Source organism: Varroa jacobsoni, unplaced genomic scaffold, assembly GCF_002532875.2.
Source record: "Varroa jacobsoni isolate VJ856 unplaced genomic scaffold, vjacob_1.0 scaffold_1193, whole genome shotgun sequence".
In the NCBI taxonomy this organism is placed as follows: Eukaryota; Metazoa; Arthropoda; class Arachnida; order Mesostigmata; family Varroidae; genus Varroa; species Varroa jacobsoni.
In genome coordinates, this window is record NW_019214095.1 from 17,892 (window position 1) to 39,200 (window position 21,309).

The following is a 21,309-nucleotide window of genomic DNA, read 5'->3' on the forward strand; positions in this document are numbered from 1 at the left end:
TTATCCAATAGATTCTAAGTCGCGTAGGTGCTAAAACTCCGTGCTATATATATATATATATATAGAATGTGTACATGGCTTAGAAATTAGGTGAGATTCGTATAACTAGATGTTTCAGTTTAATCGAATTTCAAAAAGTGCGGCTATTTGGGAACAGCTATGTTCCACTAAACTTTTTCTTAATAATGAATAAGCAAAATTATCATCGCCATACTTTTTTACATAAAGTTACATTGTAAGAAACAAACAGAAAGCAAGTTACGTTTTATAAAAGTGGTTATTTTAAAGTTTATTACTAAACATTAGACGGGCAAGGGTGAGATGGGGCAATATGGGCCACTCGTATATGTGTATATGTCCAGTTATAATAAAGTATCGCATGCTTTGCACCATATGTCGTTGGAGTCAGCGATATATCACACGTGGTTACTTTTGAAAAGGTTTTTAGTGAATTTATCGTTACGGTGGACGTGCCTGTACGTGGGTCATTCCCAAAACAGCTTTCGAGTGCACAACAAAAATTCATATGGGTCTATGGTAGCAAAATTATAAGTTCTATCGAACTAGATATTGAATACTTATAAAGCATTGTGTTCGCTAGTGATAATCACAGCCTCGTCAGATAGAAACGTATTTCTCCTTGTCTTCCCTAAATGGCTAACATCTTCGCACGAAATCATCAATCGTTCATATAGCTTGCAGTTGTTTTCGATCGTACGGTTAAGCAAATTTTGGTCCATATAACCCAACCTTTTCTTATATATATATAAACGTCCGAGAAGTGGCGCTCCGCCGTCGTTCAAAGAAGATTTTTGTATTTAAATTTCGGTGATTTTCTGTGCAAAAGCGTAAGCGTAAAAGATATAAACGAGTATTTATTTCAGAATTAAACGGCGATGAAGCGTTACCTCACAAGTGCCAGAAACACTAACATTAACCTAGAGCCCGTAGAAGACAACTCGTTTAAAACATTGGAAAAAAATATTTTTATTTGACATACACTCGTTTCTCAGATGATTTCCTCTGATTTCAATACACTTCAACATATTTCCTCATATATTCACTCTCGCTCTCTCTTATAGCTAATATATATATATATATATATATATATATATATATATATATGGAGATTTATATTCATATAAAATTTATTTATACTCATTGCTTATAAACATCGGTAGTTTCCCATTGGTCTGACCGGTTTAATTATATCATGAGGTACAGAACTGTACAGAACAACTTATCAACGTCAATTTATTAAAATACACTGGCCATCGTCGTGCACCTACATAACTGATCTATCGTAGAGAGAAAACCGTGAAATAGTTGCCGCACGGTGCGCAGTGTCCCCGTATTTTATCTAGACTGGACAGTGCACTATAAACCGAGCGCAAAGGGAGTATAATCGTTGAAACTATCGGCAGTGAATCTACTAGGTTTTTATTTAAGGTTTCGTTCTTTAACATCAACGCTCAAATTGATATAGATCCACCTAGGCCGATCCATCGAAGTCTGCTATTTTTGCTAATCCAACAAAGTCTCAACGAAAAATGGTAAAAGTCTTGTTCCATTGTCATCGTTAGTAGCCAATGTCGGCGCGCAGCATGTAGCCTCTGTTCCTCTTCATAACGTCACAGCTTTCAAGACCGCCCTGTATAAACACTTAACTATATATATAATTAAGTGTTGAATATATATATATATTTCATTCAGTTCTTTTACCTCCTGTTTTCTCCACCTTCGCAATAGTGAGAACAAACAACTGTAACATTTGTAGCGTTTGCCGGGGGTTACTCGCCTGAACGACGATGGGTTGGATGCATTTGGGGTCTCTCTGTGTATTGTACGTAAAGCGGATTACGGTGATAGAAAAAAAGGATTATAGGGTTGATGTGACGTCTAAAAGAATATAATTGTATTACATATGTGTGTAGTTGTGACGGTTGATTCGCAATGTCTGCCCAGTTTCAAAAATGCTTCCGTGTTATTGATCGTCTATTTTTTATGTTGCGTGTGTGGCTAGTCTACAATCGAACGGTGAACGAATATATGACATATGTCTGATGCGACATGATTCAGACATTAAACAAACAAAGACGACGATGTCGCAACACGGGATGTCGCATTTTTATCCTTCTATCAGTGACCTGTCCCTCCCCTGGAGAACTTCTTCTTTTCCAGGGGAGCTGCGCTCGGTCTTACCTAGCGCTTCCTGGTCTCGTCTATGCTCGTCATCTTTCTCTATATATAAATGTATCTATATCTATGTGTATATGAAATTTTTTATATATATATATATATATATGTATTTATATATGTACATTTCCTATATACATGTATGTGTACGTGTAACAAAGGTTCTATGATTCGCAACGCTTGTTCACAACGATGATAGCAATTCAGTTAGTTTTTTGGGTTATCCATTTTCTATATATCCACTACATTCGCTTCTTTTATGGTTATCGTTAACATTCAGGGACTGCGCGACCTGCTGTGTTAAGGCTCAATCATATATGACCTACTCTAATTAGCATATACACGCGAAGCTTATTTCGCGTTTCGCACGCCTACAGCGCATCAGACAGCTGCTGAGTCCTTCCCGTTAGTAAAGGCCGTTACTTCATGCGGCTTGCCGCTACCGAGATTCTGTATCGTCACCATGATCACCATTTGCAATATCTGTATCACTCCGATTATCAGAAGCGCTACTATTCCCTATTCAAGTAACACCAAATTGATTGACTGGGTAGAATTAAAACGCGAAATCGCGTCCTTTCCCCTCACAATGCAGACAAAGCGGGACCGCTGAAGAGTTAGCTATTCGACATTCGTCTATCTGTCGCACTCTACGCATGTTGTTATGTATATTTGGATAGATATCGTGTAAGACGGAGGCCTACGAGGCCTGCATACGACAGTTGCTAGTCCCGCTCAACTGCATCAATGAAGAAACGCTCTGCCACGCCGCATGGGCTCTGTATGCCAGCGTTGCAGCGAAGCCATCACAGGTCGCGTGTAGGGCATTAGATCTCTTTGTTTCCACACAAACTAGTGCACTCGTGCTAAATACGACTTTGGAAGAAGCAATTTATTGATTCATGCATTTATTGGGGGAGCGAGGTTGGCTGCGAATAGGGTTCTCTTGTTATGGGTCCGCAGGTTTTTAGTTGACAAGAGACGGGTAGAATACAACGGGTCGAGAAAAATCAACTAAACGCGTACGTACGTAACAAACGAGCAAAAGAGACACGAAATATTACGATCAAACAGACAACGAAAGAAATGGACGAATTTTGAGATCAGCCTCGCAAGGCTACAGTTAGAGAGAATAGACACAGCGTCGAAGAGTGATCCTTCCTCAAAAATAGTCCTTGCTCCCCTGTATCTATGATTTTCACTGTGGCTTTCTTTCCCATTATATATATAATGAGGTCGTTGTTTTTTTTTTCGTTTCGTTTGCTACGGCTGTGATATTCAGGTATATATGTATTGTCCCTACTTATAAGCGAATAATTTCAGAGTATTAGGTAATCGTACTCCCTATTATTCTTTGTCCTTTGCCGTTACTCTATGACAACTTATATACAAAACTATTTATGTTCGTAAACGTTTCATTGACAATCCCTGTTCGCCTCTGTCTACAAAGTTACTGTAGTACTGGTATGGATTTCGTCGGCGAGAAGATCACTGCCGGCAGCTCAAAAGGCGAATATGGAGGGTTTGGGAAGGGACTTAGCGGGGGGAAGCCGGCAAACGGCAGTCCACTAGCAGGAAATTGAAAATGTGTTGGCGATGAGCTGCTTGAGGAGTATCTGGGTGAAGGGAACGGCAACCCCGGTGACATGGGATAAAAGGTTGGCACGAGAGCAGGCTGTGTCTGCGAGGTTGGTGCCTTTGGGACCGTCTGCTGATTCGGCAAGAACGGGCTGGTGAAAGTCATTATGGGTGTCTGCAGCGAAGGCATCTTCGCGTTCAGTGGCGATGGGGGTACCGGAATAGGAGGTGGTTTTGGTTTGCACTTGATCACGGATACAGAGGGTACCGTTGAAGAGCTAGAAGATTTCGGACTGGAACAGCTGTCCGTATCCGACTCGTTCTGCGAGGCAGCCTGCATCTGCGCAATCATGGCCTGTTTGATTTTTTTGTGGATGGGTAGCGGAGAGGTTGGTTGAAGGCCGGATGACTGTGACTGACTGGAGCTGACCTCATCAGGTTTGCGTCCCTCATCGACTGAGCGCTTTCGAGCGCTGAGATTCCAGGCGCCGTGCTCCGAAATCCCGCCCGCTTTACCTGTATGAACAGAGCTATCCGAACCTGTTCGGTCACGAGGTCGGACACTTAGATCTTCAGCATCGTCGGCGCTAGCTGGTTCGCTCTTGATCTGAGGAGGCATCTGGGGAGCCACCTGAGGTGGAGGCGGTGGACTTGTCTGGTCTTCATTCGCTCGCCTTTGCAGCTGAAGTTCCACCTGCTGCTGTTGCTGTTGCTGGTGATGCTGCTGCTGCTGCTGCTGCTGCTGTTGCTGTTGCTCGAGCTGCTGCTGGTAAGCGGCTGCCATCTTTATCTGGTGTTCATATTCACCCAGTTTGATGGCATGCTGGTAGTTCATCGCCGCCTGCATCGCCGCCTGTCGGACCTCAGCCTGGCGAGGACTTGATGGCTGAGGCACGGCTGGGTAACTGTATGACGCGATCCGCTGCGGTGAGTACCCACCGGGCGAGTACGACTCAGAACTATACGGGGGTGAGGGCTGCGACGAAATTGACTCCATCTTCACATGGAACGGGATCTTGTTTTCCGTCTTCACAACTTCGGGGAACGTGACGAACCGGTAGACAAACTTCTGGCCTAACACCTTCTTGATAATGTTCTTGTCGTAGTAGTACCTAGTAGTAAGAGGCAGAGAGAAAGAGAGAGAGAGAGAGAGGTAAATAAGGTAAGGGAAAAGACCAAGTCACAAGGTCCCCCGCGCAGCACATCAACAAACGCACGGGCTTGCTAGTCAAACGTTCAAACAGTTACGCGTTAATTGATCCTATATCAACACTCATCTGCATAAAACAACTATAGAGGAGAACGAATAAAGACATGGAACGAGTAAAGGTGTTTTGCGCCAAATACTTCGGATACCGTCTTACCTGAGCGCGCGGGAAAGCTTGTCATAATTCATATTGTGTTTGTTCTTGCGTAAACCCCATAGTCGTGCAACCTCTTCGGCATTGATAAGCTTAAATTCACCCTCATTATTCGTCCACGAGATGATATGTCGATGCTGATTGGAAACTAGCAGCTCAAGTAGAAACTGCCACAACGTAATATTTGTTTCCATCCCTGAAACACCAATAACGAAGTAATCAATAGAAACAAGAGAACGTATTTCGTTAATATAAAGTGTTGATCCGTAAAAGACATACAAATATCATGACCAATGGTGCGGTCCAACTGCATGCATATGTTGGTTAGCAAATACCTCTATGTTTCGAGTTTTAAATCCGGTATCGCTGTAGCCATTCCGTCTGGCTGAAAATGGCTGGTTTCCAGTACGAAACGAAGTCTGTCTTTCTACGCCCAAGTTCGAACCTAGACTACAACGTATCCCTGAGATTAGCTTAGCCCACAGGGGCTAGTTAGAAAATGCCAGCCAAATAAAACCTATCTAAGAGAGCAGAAAATAACAACGCTCTAAAGAACAATGTAGAATCATGTGAACGTCTTTTAATGTGTTCTTTCTCCCTTTTCCTACATATACATCTATTTCTTCTTGATTACGCCAGCGGTATCATACTGGAAGTACTGTAGTCCCACAGGTTTCCCTATTGGCAGTAGGACAGCCCATAATAAACGAGATTACGGTGATTACATCAGTCAGGATACAGTGGCTTGCCAGAAAGGGCGGAAATGGATGCTGCTTACTACCGAAAGGCAGCCAGTGATGGTGACAGCCACCACGTTTACGGTAGCACCGATATCAGGTAGAAACACGTTGCAGCGTTCCCTTTCGTGGTGCCGCTATATTAGAAAAAAGCGGAGCACGTCGTTCAGTCGATCCATGTCGTCACGACAGATATAAATGCATCTATCGTCTACCTTTTACCCGCCTCCCCACGAACGGCTTTTAGCCGATTTAACCACATTGCTGAGTCAGCTAGAGGTGAGAAACGTTAGCGTTTGTTTAAGCGAACAGACCTGCCACTGAGATTAGGAATAATTTTCCTAATCTGTTGTGTTGCTGTTGTCTTGGCAGTGCCGGTGGATGGCGAGAGGTATGACGGAGAGCCTTCTATTGACGGCGGTATGTCATGCCACCTAACGCTGTAGGCTCCGATACGAGACGTGGTGTGGGAGATCATGGAAGAAGTGAAGAAGGGATCAACTCGGCCACTTAACACTGCTCAATATCTCCCAATTTACTGTCTGTCCTTTTATGTCCTATTCGACCGGCTTTCGCTCGATTTGTGATGTTGACCTTTTTTACGGCTTGTTTAGTGCTGTGTCACAAGCAGCGAATCGACCGAGTTTCTCGTTTTGCCGCCGACAAGGTTGCTCCCTCGCAGGACGCCACCTATCGAAAAGCATCTATATACATACCTATTAGAATTACCAACTGCCTCTCTGCTAACTGCTAACGGAACTCAATGAGTTCCGTTTTTCTAGGCAGATATCACTATTTAGGAGATCCATACCGCTTGTTCTCTAGGCGTGTTTGGCATCTCACGTTCTCGTCAATGCGCTTGTTGTACAATCAACCAATAACAGCGAAATAAGACGTTTGCTTCTATGGCTTCGATTGTAAAAACCATCAGCATCGTCGTTGTCGTCGTCATCTTTGGCGACAAAAAAAAAAATACTGAAAATCGCCGCATTTTTTTCGCTCGAACAGATGAGATTTACGGAACAAAGCGACGAGGATAAGGCCAGCAATCTGGACCCTGTCGTCGCTAGAAACAAGGACGTTGTAGCGATTTGGGTGACACATCATTGCAATGGCATGGAGCTGCACCAAAACGCACAGAGCCTTACAGCGATAGAAATCGCTGCTGCGGCTGATTGTCGGCGTAAACACAGACGTATCATAGATACTCATTTTGTACGTTCACGTTGTGCCCGCCTATTTACCGGCCCGTCGAGGTGAGCAAGCGATGAAATTTGTACGGAGGGAGCCCAGATGACACAATCAAGGGATGCGTGAGAGCGAAGAAACGGAAAGGATGAACGAGAGAACGGTAAACGATCCAACCACTTCCGCCGTGAGCGTCTAACGTCGCAGCTGCCTTCGGCTTAAATGTGTAGACGTGGAAACGACGACATACGAAAAACGATCGCCGAGCAGTGATAGCCAATACCGCTTCAATAGACAGTTCATGAAGAGCCAAGCAGACGGATAGACAGTGTCAGACAAAGAACAAGTAAATGCGGGAGGCAGATTGGTCACGCGGTACTCTGACCGATCCCGTATGGAGGTCGTTAGAATAGTAATCGTGAGGAACGCAGGAGTCGTGCCAGCGCAGACAGTACTCCTTGCGCCCCATCAGCCGCAAGTGAAGAATAGTGACAATTTTTCCGTTTTGGCCAACACCTCTCTTCTATTTTTTCCTCTTAATCTCTCTGGCTAGATCCGTTTGTGTAGTTGTGGCGGGGACGTTGCTGGTATCACGCTGCGTACGCCGACGCTCATGTCCTAGTGTGCTTCCTTTCCGATACTGTTAGCACGGGCTGATCTTGTCCACGACGGTAGCAACAGTAACCGCTGCAATAATAACGTAATATTGCTATAATGTCGATTGTGGTGGATGGACATGGGGCTAATGGGTCCATACGCAGTGGTGATCATGATTGCGGTTTCCGTTATCGGTTCGTCGTACGCAGCAACTATAGGGCGTGTTTCTCATCTCCCAGTTTGCTACGAAAGCGTCTTCGCTATTTATACTACTATAAGCGGGTAAGCTTGCCGAAACCGTCTGCTGGCCTGCTACCTACGGGTCATGATCTCGAATGCTATCGTAATGTTCCCATTTATCTTATAATCCTCTAATTCGTGCCGACGTGTATGACGAGAGATCCACTCACGCTCATTTGACGTGACCAATCCACGTACGTTTATTTGACGTTGACTGAGGTTCAGTTCCATGGAGTCCGGTGGGGGGTGCACCTATCGCATTTTACCATAACATGCCGATGCTAGATCCGATCTCGTCTATAGCAAAGATACTTTAATGTTACGCCACGGCGATGCACGGTGGAGACGAGACGAGAAGCAAAGCCAAAAAAACTATTCGTACTCATTAAACGTCATCTACGTGATTGATAACGTTCCGTTTGAAAATGTTTCACATTTTACAGCATAGAAAGAAAGATAGACTACCTATATAAGTGATTGTTCTCAGCCGCTTTCGTGGGCCACAGCTTATCTGGCGCATTTTTTTGCCACCGTTCTGGCAGCACTGTTTTATTCGAATAAAGTTGTGAACTCAAACATATAACTAAGCTCGTAATTTTAATAACCACTGGCTAATACCGTGCTGGTTCACGTACGTATCTGTAGATGCGTAAACCTCATATATAACCGTTACGACAAAGACTAGTAGCTTTCCTAACAATTTTTCGTACCACCATCTCCCTCTAGCATCTGCTAATGTTAGCGTTCATTTTGATCCCTTCAGGAGCTCCAATTGGAATGATAATATACACGAGTGCCAGACCAACGGCGAGTATCCAGCACTACTGAGACGACATAGGTCCTGTAAATGTGCATATACCTGTAGAATACTTATTTCTAAAAAGCTGATTTCACACACGCACAGCCATTGCATATTGAGTCTTGAGCTATTACGCCCGGTCTATTCGTTTACTTTTTTTGGAGCTAGCTCGGTGTTTTTCGTCGATCCTAGCTCAGTAACAGCTACTGACGCCAATACTGTCCACCCGTACATGACTGGTCTTGTCGCAAACCAGCTACGCCATAGATAGGTGGCGACTATCGAGGAACGACCACGTCTGCCATCTTACTGCTGCCGATACCACTGGGGCGGCTTTCTTTCTCCTAAGTGTCTGCCTTTAGTACGATGATGCCTGGCAGGAGATGATAATGAGCGTAACAGTAAACGGGGCGACAATGACAACAGCAGTAACAATAACAACAGCGACGGCAAGAGCAGCTGCGCAAATTCGCAGCTAGCCGCTCGACGCTAGCGACAACGAGTTACACCAGCCAGTTAGGTGCGAAATCGTTTCTTGGTCACTTGCGTCGACGGTGCCCCGCTAAAACAGCGAATCGGCAAATGCACAGCGGCAAGATGCCGGATGCCGCTACTTCCGGAAGACAACGTGACACCATTTTTGGGGTGAGCGGCTGTCAGATGCATGGAAACGACGGTGATCATCACGGCATAACTAGCACGGGCGGCGCCATAAGCGATAGATTAGGCGTCGCTCTCGCCCTGTGTGCACCTTGATCTTCGCTCGTATCTATGTTACGTAGCCAACGTCATGTTGCAAGCGAGTTAACGTTCGAAATAAATGTCTGGGCAAAGCGATGAGGGGTTGTCGAAGGTAAGCGTCTGGATAAAGCAAAGCTACGGAACATGTTCTCACTACGGGTTTTGATCTTTGTTTCGTGATATTCTAATCGAACCATTGGTTGTTTTAGGTGCTGCTTTAAGAACATTACAATATAATTAAATCCAAAATTTATTATTTGGTTACATTTCGTTGACAGACAGTAGCTATTCGAAATATCAGTTTCATCCGGCAAAATTTGCACACTGACCATTTGCTTTCTCATGATGGCGATGCGCATACAAGATTTTATATCGACCAAGCGTTTCTACTACCTTCTCTCTGTCTGATATTTACAAATCATCGGAAAATAGCAGGTATCTAACAATAGGAACAAGGGAACACTAAAATTTGGGTATGATACCGGTACACGTAGCAGCACAGGCCCTCAACGGATCACTCCGGTCGTGCTCGTCTGTTTAAAACGCATTTGGTATCTGTGGCTGTCGTCAGACAGGAAGTGACCGCGGAACCGCTCATAATTGTTATGATTTATATATTTATTCGGCTCAATTAAGTGGCCGATGTTTTTACGAGTGGTTGTCTTTTTGCATGTACCCGAAAACGATAGCCGTCAGCCATCAAATATTCGATGGGATGCACTCCAAATTCAGCTTATCTGAGGCTAGGTTTGTTAAGGACCTCTCTTCGAGTGGCTAACGTAATCTCAAGCAACCGATTTCTCGGGTCCGCACCTAGACGTCTTCGGTTACAATGCTATGGACAACGATATTCGTTGTATTTGAGCGGCTCTACTTACTAACTCCATGCCCCGATCTGATCGGCCGCGTCAATGGCACAGACAAATCCAATCACCAGTACCTAAAACTATACATTATAGCAGCGGGTGGCTTAAAGAGTAATCATAGATATCCTAGACGATTCACGGAGCTAGTCGAGAAGGGCTCTTGCCAGTCGTTGTCAACGGAAGCATAGATATGTCGATAGGATGCCTGCCAGCATTATCATCTCTCTAGATGTAGTCGTCCGTTCAGTTCAATTCTTTGACACTTGCTCTGACCCTTTCGTGTTTTGCTTGGCCGCCTATCCGACCCTGTCTGTGGCGCTATTACGAGGTGACATTTTCCAGCTTATGCCCGTCCTTTGGCGAGACTTGCGGGGCACGCAGACTTAGCCGCAGCATCTGAGACACATTGACGGAATGCGAGACGATACGATGGAATGAGACACGCCGTCAAGTCGTCGTGCTGACGACTCACTGCGGGGCCGTACAGGACGAGGCGGAGATGGACGCAAAAGAAACTCACGACGGCAACGTCTGTAACACAAGCGCAGCCCAACAAATGCGTGGTCCCGTTATAGCCGATAAACCCGTGGTCTAACCGCGATATCGACCACTCGGCAACGAGATTGGGAAGAAGGCCAGATCGACCCGTAACAACTGCCAAAGCGCGTAGAAAGTGGTCATACGCATCATACGTCTGGAATGCCGGAGAGACAGGCGCCGATAGGAATATTAGTAGAATCGGATCTACCCTGGTAGGCCTTCTTATTTTTCTTTTAAAGAAAGGTTAATAGTTAAATGTCTAATGATATGCTGAGTCTGCTTGATACTGTGGGGTACCTGCTATAATGATGAAGTTCAACAGCTTAGACGGTTTCCTGGAACCACTTGCAACAGGAAACCGCTCATTGCGGTTGGCATATTTGAAAGTACGGACTTTCGCGTTAAAGGGAACCCATACGTTGCCGTAATCTGTAAAAAATCTCAGCAGCATCCTAACCAAACGGATCGTACGAAGAGGGAATACACAAAAGCGACCAAAATTGAAATGTCAACAGCTGACAAATGGATACAGCTGATGCTACCGTCACCAACATGAATTGATAACGTTTATAGCAACGATCAGAGCCACAGGGGAAGGCGACGGTAGAATGGCCGTCAACTTCATTCGTTTAATATATACCTCGAACGTTCTATCATGTAGTATGTAACATTTGCCGTCTGACGTAAGAGGGCTGTCGTCAAAACACAGTCAAATGCACTCGAGGAGCCTCTCGTGACACAATCGCTACGGATCATATGTGACTATATAGAGCAGAGGTCATTTCAAGAACTCTATCTGTTGGTGGAGTGAGGCTTTCTAGAGGCAAATATCTTCAGATTACATCCCATTGATATATTTTCCTCTCTCTATTTTCTTCAGCCTTTGTATTCGATGTGTGCTTTCTCGAGGCAACCTCTTCATCGTTTTAACTCTATAGGGATAACGGCAGCGCGTTTACTCGACCTTGTTAGCGACGGTTGGATTTCGAGCTGCTAGAAAACTGCAGGAAAAGAAGCAATACGGCTATCTAGTCTACTGCACGCGTTTGTGTTTAATGTAAGTTGGCGTGTTTTCTGTTTGCAGTGTCCCCTAAAAAACACACAGGATCAGCGTCAGGACAAGACACTGACAGAAAATCGGCTTAAATATCTCAGTATTTAGAAGCGCCAATGAAAACGGATCGGGATCAATTACGGTACGTCCAAGATACGCGTCCAGCGCGTCTAAGCTTAGCCCTCAGATAGAGGATACCGCCTCTACCCAATTGACAAGCACCTTTTCATTCGTTTTTGCCGCGCGTTGCATCATGACATTCGATTATTGGCCATTTCATACAGTAACCGAGCATACCACTCCTGTTACTTAAGCAACGATAGATGAGTAGTACATAACTGGTAATGACCTGCTATCATGTTTATGTCATCGTAATGAAAAAAAACGAAGCGACATGTCAGCATAGACAAAATTTCCGAACGACTAACAGATATCTTGCAAACGCCAAGTAGCAGAAGATTCACCCTCGTAATGATACCGCGCAAGGACAAAAAGTGCGACGGTTTGGACGGGTTTAGCTTCGCAATACTATTCCAATGGGCCGCTTTGAGCTAGAACACGCAAATAGGTAGCAGCCAAAGAGACGAAAGGTGACCGGTAGAAACACAGTCTCATCGACGTACAATCTTCAGCGTGTATCGGTCACACGCAGTTAGCCGGTCTACAGGTTCCAGAGCTTGTCCTGCCAGGAAGCTGTTACGTGTCAAGCGGCATGCTTAGTTCAAAGCTGCCTCCTAAGCTCTGTGTCCTCAAAGACCTCTGTATTTTGCTTATGGACCCTTTTGCCACGCAATACTTCCCAGACTGCCTACAGGACTAAATGAAAATGCAACAGGTGTATTCTTTTAAAAGAAATTTCAACCCTCGTGAAAGCTCTCGAAGGCAGCTTTCCAAGACAAAAAGATCACGTAGCAAATCACAACTTCTTCGTCTTCTACTTGAGATGACGATATGAAATGACAGATCCCGAGAGCTGAAGCAATTGGATGTAATTAAAAGAAATATATAAAAAAAAATCGTATAATAATGATCGAATAATGCTATACAAATTGTATGCGTTTGTATGTGAGCGTCGAGGATGTCGCTCCGGAAAGCGCTCACGGTAAACGCAGCTCACTTGGCGAGTATCGTTTTGCGGCAGTCGACATACGAGACATCGACTGCGTCGTATTATGTTCGCCACGGTCACTTACCCTAGACCGGTCAACGCCACACCATTTCCAGACAGCTGTTGCTAGTATAGCAGGACTCACTTTGAACCATTCGTCTGTTTTGTAGAGGAAAAGCCGCTGGCTGGAAATCCTTGCTAGGAGTTAGAATCGAGAACTGAGTATCCTATCGATGGGGCGCGACTCGATCGTAATACTATAGGTTAACGAATACTGAGAAAAAAATAAGTTTTCACACAACATCCATACGATGTGTGGAACAATCAACGCAAAATACGCAAACTTCTTCTAAGGATCTCATGCGTAAACATTGTCACGTGGTCACGATTATGTGGTGTTATGTTATACACCGGTAGAATTTACACGATGCAAGGCTCCGGGTCCGTCCCCTTAATAATCAGCCGCTAGTAAGGCAATGTCGAAAAGGATATTGGGAGTGGCCTAATCGTCGATAGGGGCACAGTTCACAGGTTGTGGGGTACCTTCTTCGGAGGTCTGAGGGTAACCTCCCAAATACTCACTAACCTAGTGAGCACTACCTTGATACGAGCTAGTTAGTCAGCGCTCAGTTGAGCTGAAATCAAGTACATCTCAGCTATTTATCTCCACCGGAGCTGGTAACGGCTACTCGACTCACACAGACTAAGGCTCTATGCCCGTGTGTTTTTGTGCCGGAGGCAACATGTCCGGTTCACGACGTCAGGGGGCACCCTTCATATTCGAATCGATTATCCACTATGGACACGACCGGCTAATGCCGTATCTATATGGACTGCCGGCATGCTATCACTATACAAGCTGCTGACTCCGCTGATCTAACGTCTGCTATGAGATGATACGATGCGATAGCGGTGTCAACAGTAGCATTGACGGCAGCGTGCACCTATACGAAACTATAATATCTCCGCTTATCGTAGCAATATTCATAGCCGTAGTAGAGGTGGTACGGGGTAAGTAGCGCCTTAGCGGCAACGATTAGACATGGCTGTCCATTGGGCTATCTTTCCGCCCGACTGGCCAATGCCCCATAGTTCCTGAACGGAACAGCGAACGATAGTCGAGTGAGATCGTGGGCGCGCCGAAAAGTATAACAACAAAATTTACCATCTGCCCGGCTAGCCATGATACTACAGGTCCATCCCATACGGACACGGATGAAGTAAAATACGTGGACGCGTGGCTTCGAGGAAGGACGCGCTGAATCACGGGTGGATTGATGGACCAACGCACAACAAATAAAAAGCGTAGGCAAGTCATCACCAGTGACAGCCTTTTTTTCCCAGTTCATCCTACCAGCTTCAAGACCTAGACGAAAAAGAGGTCTGGCTTTCGGTCTGTCTGTGTCCAGCGATGTGATGCCACTGGTGGCTATCCGTTTTGACTTTAACCGGTGGCACGACTATTATTATCGATATTAGACCAGAGAGAATCACCGTGTTTGAGAGGTGAACGGTTGCTTGCCGGCCCAGGCATTTCTGTCGGTAGTGGCCTATTAAGTTCACTTGCTGGCTGAACACCTTCGAGATGCATGCCGACTAAGGCAAAATAGGAACGAGGGAGCGAAGCCTGCCCATCCGGTCTGGCTATTCGAAAAGTTTCGACGTCATGAGAACGGGAACACAGCCATCTTTGACAAGAAAAAAAAACTTCGACGGCTTCGAAAGTCGCAGCTGCAGCTGCTGTTGTTATCGTTTGTGCATTTGTGTCCGGCGTTAGCACGCATAGATACTGACTTCTTTTCAATAGACATATGCTAGTACGCACTCTTATACGTACCGGTGTATGTAGGCCTAACAATAATAGGTGGTTGTTGGGCGCGACGCACGAGTGATGCGGCGCTGAGCCATACCCGCGAACAGAAGGACGAGTCTGCCACAACCGGTGAAGTTATCAGCTCTGTAAACTTTCAAGGATATTTGGCTGAAAAAAAAAACGAGAGAGAAAAGAAATTGCTGGGGAGGCGGGGGTGAAGGAGGCAAAAAAGCAAGGAAGTGTTTTATATTTAATGGAGTCCGCTGATATGGTGGAGTAGACGACAATGCGTGCTCAGCACGCATAAATGGTGCGATGACAAAGCCACCTATAAAACACAAAATACGTCTGCCAAAAAACAGCAAATCGTTCAAGAGTATTGAGCAGGAGGAAATCCGAACGGCGAAAAAGGTTCCGTAGCATCCCCCGCACAGCAAACGAGGTTTCGTTATACCCCATATACTACACACATACTAGTATAGCGGACTCCTGTTTGTACCAAAAGGAACTACACTTCAGTGGTATCCACAGCAAAGAATCATATCAATCTATCGAACACACCGACATAAACGTCCTTTTTTCTATTTTAATTGTTAGACCTGGATTGTAAACGAGCGTTGCCAACGTCGGAGCGTAACGGGGGAAATTCGCTACGTTACGCATGTGATGATCTCACTTAACTAAGCTTATTACGCATGAGGTGGGTACTGGAGGAGACAGCAAGGCGCAATATTATTTATCTATTTTTAGATACATCATGCAGTGCATTCAAATCAACTTGACGGGATCTACATATGAATGAAGACGCGAATGTATAGCTGGCCTCATACCAAGCTCATTCACAGTTTCAACTGCTGTCATTCATTCAAGCACAGGATGCGCCAACGCTCCAGAACGACTCAACCTGAGGTCCATTTAAACGAAGTTATGGGACTCCGATGCATCCACGGTAGAGCGGATACAGAACGAGTACTTGTAATGATAAAGCTCTGTTTAGTGGTGATTTGTTGTTCTTTGCTTTTCAGTATCAACACGACCGAGTAAAACCAGGGGCGAAATATCCGAATCTCCTCATATTATAAATACAGCCACTGGACTAAGGGTAAAAACGTTGAAATGAAGGTATTTCCTCTTCTCGCTCGGCTCGAAGCGCGATTTCAAGAGCGGATACAAGTCGATACGTGCATCTTCAAGCAACGACCGTTGGAGTCCGCTTCGTCGGGAATAAGCAACGCCAAAAGAACTCGACTGATGGCGCCGGGCACGTAAACAGTGCCAGTAATATAACTCAAGCCGGATTGCCGTTGGGGGCGTCCAAGCATGGCGGGCATTTAAACGAAGTCCTTCCGGCCAACCGCCGTTTCGCGCACCTGTGGATATCTCGAATTGTGCAGAGCAATGGGATGATGATGATATAGATATTCTGTAGTTCGCTCTGGTGATAACAAAAAAAAAAAGCAAGAGAACGAAAAGAACGTTGAATGCTGTAGTATCTCGTATCGTTTTTTCGCTAGATATTTGCGGATTCACTGTTTAACGCCTCCTTTGACCCTGTGTGACACTGTACGTATGCAGAGCAGGGACAAGAGGACGTGCTTAACTTTCTGTTTTTCCCATGACAGCGCCATTGTCGGCAGGCAAGTTGTACGAGGTTAGGTCGTCCGAAACTGGTATAGACGGAAAATTAGACGACGGTTGACTGTTGAAGCCAGCGAAGCATGCACTACGATGTGATGGCCCTGGCCGTTTTGTTGCTATGTCAGTTAAACCCAGTTCACTTGCTACGTAACACTCTATCTTATACGAGACAATGGAACTCAATATGAGAGGTAGTCGCTATAAAGGGTCGGTGTCTTTCGTCAACGGACACATTTATCTGCGAACGTTCCGACCAGTAAAGCTTACGAAGATAGAATGGGACAGAATCCCTTGTTTGAGGACGGAAGCCGCCAAAAGAACGATGCAGCTCATCAATTGCTGTCACCGTCAGCATGCACCAGCGATGCACCGCCAGTGACTAGTTAAGATGAGAATCTTAATGGAAAACAGAACAGGCACATGATAAAGTTGGAGGCAGCCAGGGCAAAGAATCTTACTCTATGCAGTATTCACATGTCTCGCATAAGGCGTACATGTGTGCTTGAGTCCTTGCAGGAAGACCATTTCTTCAAATATTAGGTCCACATGCCGTCAGTGTAATTTAAACAGTAACAACGATTGCAATACGTGCATCAGTAGCAGCGGCTCAGCCGTTGAACACCAACGGCCGATGATACCCCTTTCTCCTCTATATTAGGGAAATCGTTTTGGCTTGTTTAATTAGGTACAGCCTAAGTGCCAGTGAGTGATATACTATCTGTTCGTGGAAGTGCATCATACAGATCCTGTTTAGCGAGCAGCCGATCGGCACCCATCAGTTTCGCTCACATTCATTTCCTCTCCGAACTCACCTCCGTGCAAAGAACACCAAGGAGCAAAAAGCGCCCAACCACAAGCGGGCTTCAAGCATCGGACCCAAAATTATTCTAATTCGCCGCTATCTATTCCATCGGAATATGGACATGTGTATGCCGACCAGTCTGCACTGGTCGTTGTTGCAGTGGCCGGCTTAATGCCTCTAATGAAATGTCTTCGTAGCGCGAACAAATGCATTGAGAACGTCGTTGCCACCGATACCTCATATATGTAATACTAACACTTGTTAGTACTGGTGAAAGTCCTATGAGGTTTGTGAGGACACACCTTCATCCTCTGACCCCCAAATCTAATCTACTTTTGGTGCGCGGGACGCCGTAGTCGGCCGTAGACTCGGGTTTAACTACAGACGTCGGCAAGACTAACCCAACGAATGTGATGATTGACTTTTTCCAGTTTCTGTACGCTTGAACAACATGGTTGGCGTGAAAGTATATAGACGGATTTGAGAGAGCCAAATCATCACACCAATAGCCGCTGTTGAGCTGCTGGCATGACATGTCAGGAACAGGAGACGAAAAGGAATAAACCGATCACAAGAATCTTCCTTTACCACAGTTTACTCTCGCATTCATGTGGCTGCCGTGTGAAAGCGGCCAATCGACACCAAACCAACTGGCCAGCTGTCCAATCCCGACCCATCAATGCCCAGCCATCAAAGCGATGTCGCAGGTCGCAGTGAAGACACAACAAGGGCGTCTGGTTTTCCTTCATTTCCGCTCACTTCCAACAACTAAAGATTACTATACAGATGTCAGCGTTCCGTCCTAGGCGTGCCCATGTACAGAACACCTTTTACCATTGCTTGTTAGCTGCAATAGATATGTATGCTTGTTGATGGATATCAGTAGAAATCTCTTCGAGCTGTTTTATCGAGTGGCGGACTATTCAGCCGATAGCCGTAGCCGACGGGATCGGATCGATGTCAGAGACTCAACAAGAAGCTAACAACGGCACCGTTTATTCAGCGGACAGGAAGAATAGAAAAAGCCAAAGAAAAGCGCGACCTCAAGAAGCGCCGATCGTTTGCTACTATCGCTCTAGCTCGAGAACGAGCAAAGAAGGATTGGGCCCAATACTTGTGACCTATTCCTTGGTACCCTCTGAGCGTACAGCAGTGCAGGCTGTTAGCCTGTATGACTATGTGAGAAAAGGCAAAACGCCAATAGTGGCGGTGTCCTGGGAGCCGTCCCAGCAGTTTGGACCATAGTTTTACAAACTCTGGTCATTGCTGGCCATCCAAAGCCATGGCCGCTCCCCCTGTAGCCATTCTGCTATTATCGATGAACTCACCACTTCCTTCTCGCCAGATCTTAGGGCTCTGAGCAGGCAAGCAACCGCATCCGTCCGAAGTCGTCCTTTCACTCGGAAGTGGTCCAGACAGGCGTGCACAGATCGACCATGATTGTACCAATAGGCTGCTAGATCTGCGCGATGCCAGCTGGCGTTGTGGTCGACCGGTTAGCTGAAACACTTGCAGAAGCCAGAATGGTAGTGGAGTTCAACAGAGTTGCTTAGGAGAACCGCTTTCTGTAGTTGTGCACCTAGACAATTAGGACAACAAGCAGCAAGAATCATCACATCATTGAAGCCTCAAGATCTACTGCGCTGAAACGCCACGCCGGATAGGATCGCAAAGCATCAGAAATCGAACCTTGAAGCCAGTTAGACAACATGCATGGAATGCTTGGTGGCCAATTTAGTTCAAGCATATCGAATAATCAATGGGCCTGCTTGTGACCACGTTCGGCCGTGAGGCAAACGCAAGAGGAAATCCATGCCTTTTCCACGAAGTTGATGACTTCACATTGGTCGTTTCCTGAAGACCTGTAGGGTCACTAGATTTATTATTTTCCCAGTAGCTATAGCTGTAGCCAATATGAATAGTTAAGAAGGATCCATTCAGATAGAAATACTTATTGGAATACGAGATTATGAGATATATAAAAAATTTACACGTAATTCCAACAACAAACCAAGCACTTCGACTTGTCATCCCTGCTACTTTCTTGTAGTATGACAGTCGTCTGTTGCTTCCACTTAAGATGGCCACCAGACAGACATGAAAGAATGATTCGAAACTTAGAAACGCTTAACTATACTGAAAAACGTAATGGCTATAGTCAAGCATAAGAAAACCTTTGCCAAAGCATCAGAACCTAGGTATCAAACCAAAATTATTTTTTACTTATTAATGTTACAAAAGCCATTTTCAAGTTGAACTAAATTATAGCAATGAAATGGCTATCAACTGAATCTATCCGATTAAATCAACGCCCTCTCACCCGTATTCAGGTGTCTGCTACTAACAGACGTATCACTATTGCAGAGTTACAGAAGTTTCTTTTTCCAGGCACGTTGACCATCAGTTATCTCTCGCCACATTACATCGTACACCCAAATCTTAAAGGGAAAGCAAATATCGTAACAAGTCCTTGTTATGAGTGTAAACATCGAGTGTGTATACACTAGATAGAGTCCCACAAGTAACCGCCACCTCTGCCAACACCGTTCTCAAACCGTTAGCAGTAAGGCGTTGTCGTAGGATCCACTGCCTCTACCGCCGCTGCAGCCATCATCGTCTGTAAGTGATGGGCCGCTCCCTCTCATAAAGTACAAAGGTAGACCCCATCGGTAAACGACCATGCAGACATACAGCCTGGCTGACAGACAAAGCCCACAAGAGTACGACGGCTAGAAAAATCGAGACCCCAACATAGAGCACCCTTTAAAGTAGAACCGGTAACAGTCCGCGCATTACTATCGCATCGCGCACTAATCGGCGGCAGCCAACGACGCGACAGGAAATGAACCCTGCCAGGTTCACAGGTTGAACCACTGCGATCGAGTTATCTCACAAAATCGAAGAGCCGCTACGGCGTGGCCTTTCTACCTAAAAACTCTTTCATTGGAGTGGTCGCCGCCGCCGCCGCCGCTGTTGCAGAAGACTGCAGGAGTCAGTGGATTCAACCCAGGCGGGAGCAACGGCGGCTACAAACACCTAACAAAACTCATTTCTCTTCTCCTTATATAACGATTTGGCACCCATTGTGGCATTCACACTCATCCTTCTGCCTGATGTACCTATTCTGCTTGGATTGAGAGAATAAGGGCCACGGAAGAGGGATTCCTAGTCGAGTTAGACCGCTATTTTCGAACTGTAATAGGTAGACAACGACTGAAATCTTAGCAAGTCCGGCCAGCAATCGCAGGACGAATGCTGTTAAAACCTAATCGCACAGGTCTAGCAGGTCCCATCTTAGCAGCGCGAATTTATCAGCGATGCAGCTGATCCTGCCGCCTTAACTCAGCCATACCAGTTATCTCCGTGCATGTAGCGCTCTTCAGGATGGGCTAAGAACTTCGTTTCTTCCCCGCTCTCTAGACGAAACAGGAACACGTAGCAGTAAAAAACAAATCTTGCTTCATATGGCCTATGCATGCAGCATACGTGCTTGCTCGTACCATCCGCCCAAGTGTTTCGTGTGGTGTTCCGCAAGGTCCGAGGGGCCGCGCGGTGCTGTTTTAACGGCACTGGTTCACGATGTATGAGAGCCATACAAACCAAAAAGGCACAGAGAACAGTACAGCCAACAAGAGAGCTAGAGATCCCAGTCTTTTGCGGCGCCACCTGCTCGACTAACTTAAGACAAAACCCTATCTATTTGACGGATAACAACAACAGCAACGGCAGCAGCAGGCTATGGTGGCCTTCTAAAATCGTTCTTTGAGTTCAGGCCAGCAACAGCAATAGTGATTCAGCAGAGGATTGTCGGACATTTCTCTCTATTTTATTCTTCGTCTACCCGTTGTCGTCTCGGCGCTGCCGCCGGCTGACGGCCAATGAGTACCGGTAAAAGCACCGGCTCCAACACCGGCGAACGAGTCGAGTAGCGGCGACAACAACAACAACAGCAGTGGCAGTAGCAGCAGCAGCGGCGGCGGCGGCGGCGGCGGCGGCGGCGGCGGCGGCGGCGGTGGTGGCGGCGGCAGCGGCAGCAGGACTCGAACCAGTC

The 21,309-nt window shown here is 45.9% G+C and overlaps 1 protein-coding gene across 2 annotated transcripts in view; it reads right to left on the reverse strand.

Annotated features, from left to right (window-relative positions):
- Positions 1-258: 258 nt before the first annotated feature.
- The window catches only part of LOC111267479 (uncharacterized), a 95,870-nt gene continuing 74,819 nt past the window's right edge, over positions 259-21,309 (reverse strand). For both annotated transcript variants that reach the window (XM_022845753.2, XM_022845754.2), the window contains 2 exons: positions 5,139-5,331; positions 259-4,886 (listed from right to left, as the gene is read on the reverse strand). In XM_022845753.2, the coding sequence (XP_022701488.1) occupies positions 3,647-4,886; positions 5,139-5,331 (1,433 nt within the window). In that variant the 3' untranslated portion in view covers positions 259-3,646. The remainder of the gene's footprint in view (positions 4,887-5,138; positions 5,332-21,309) is intronic.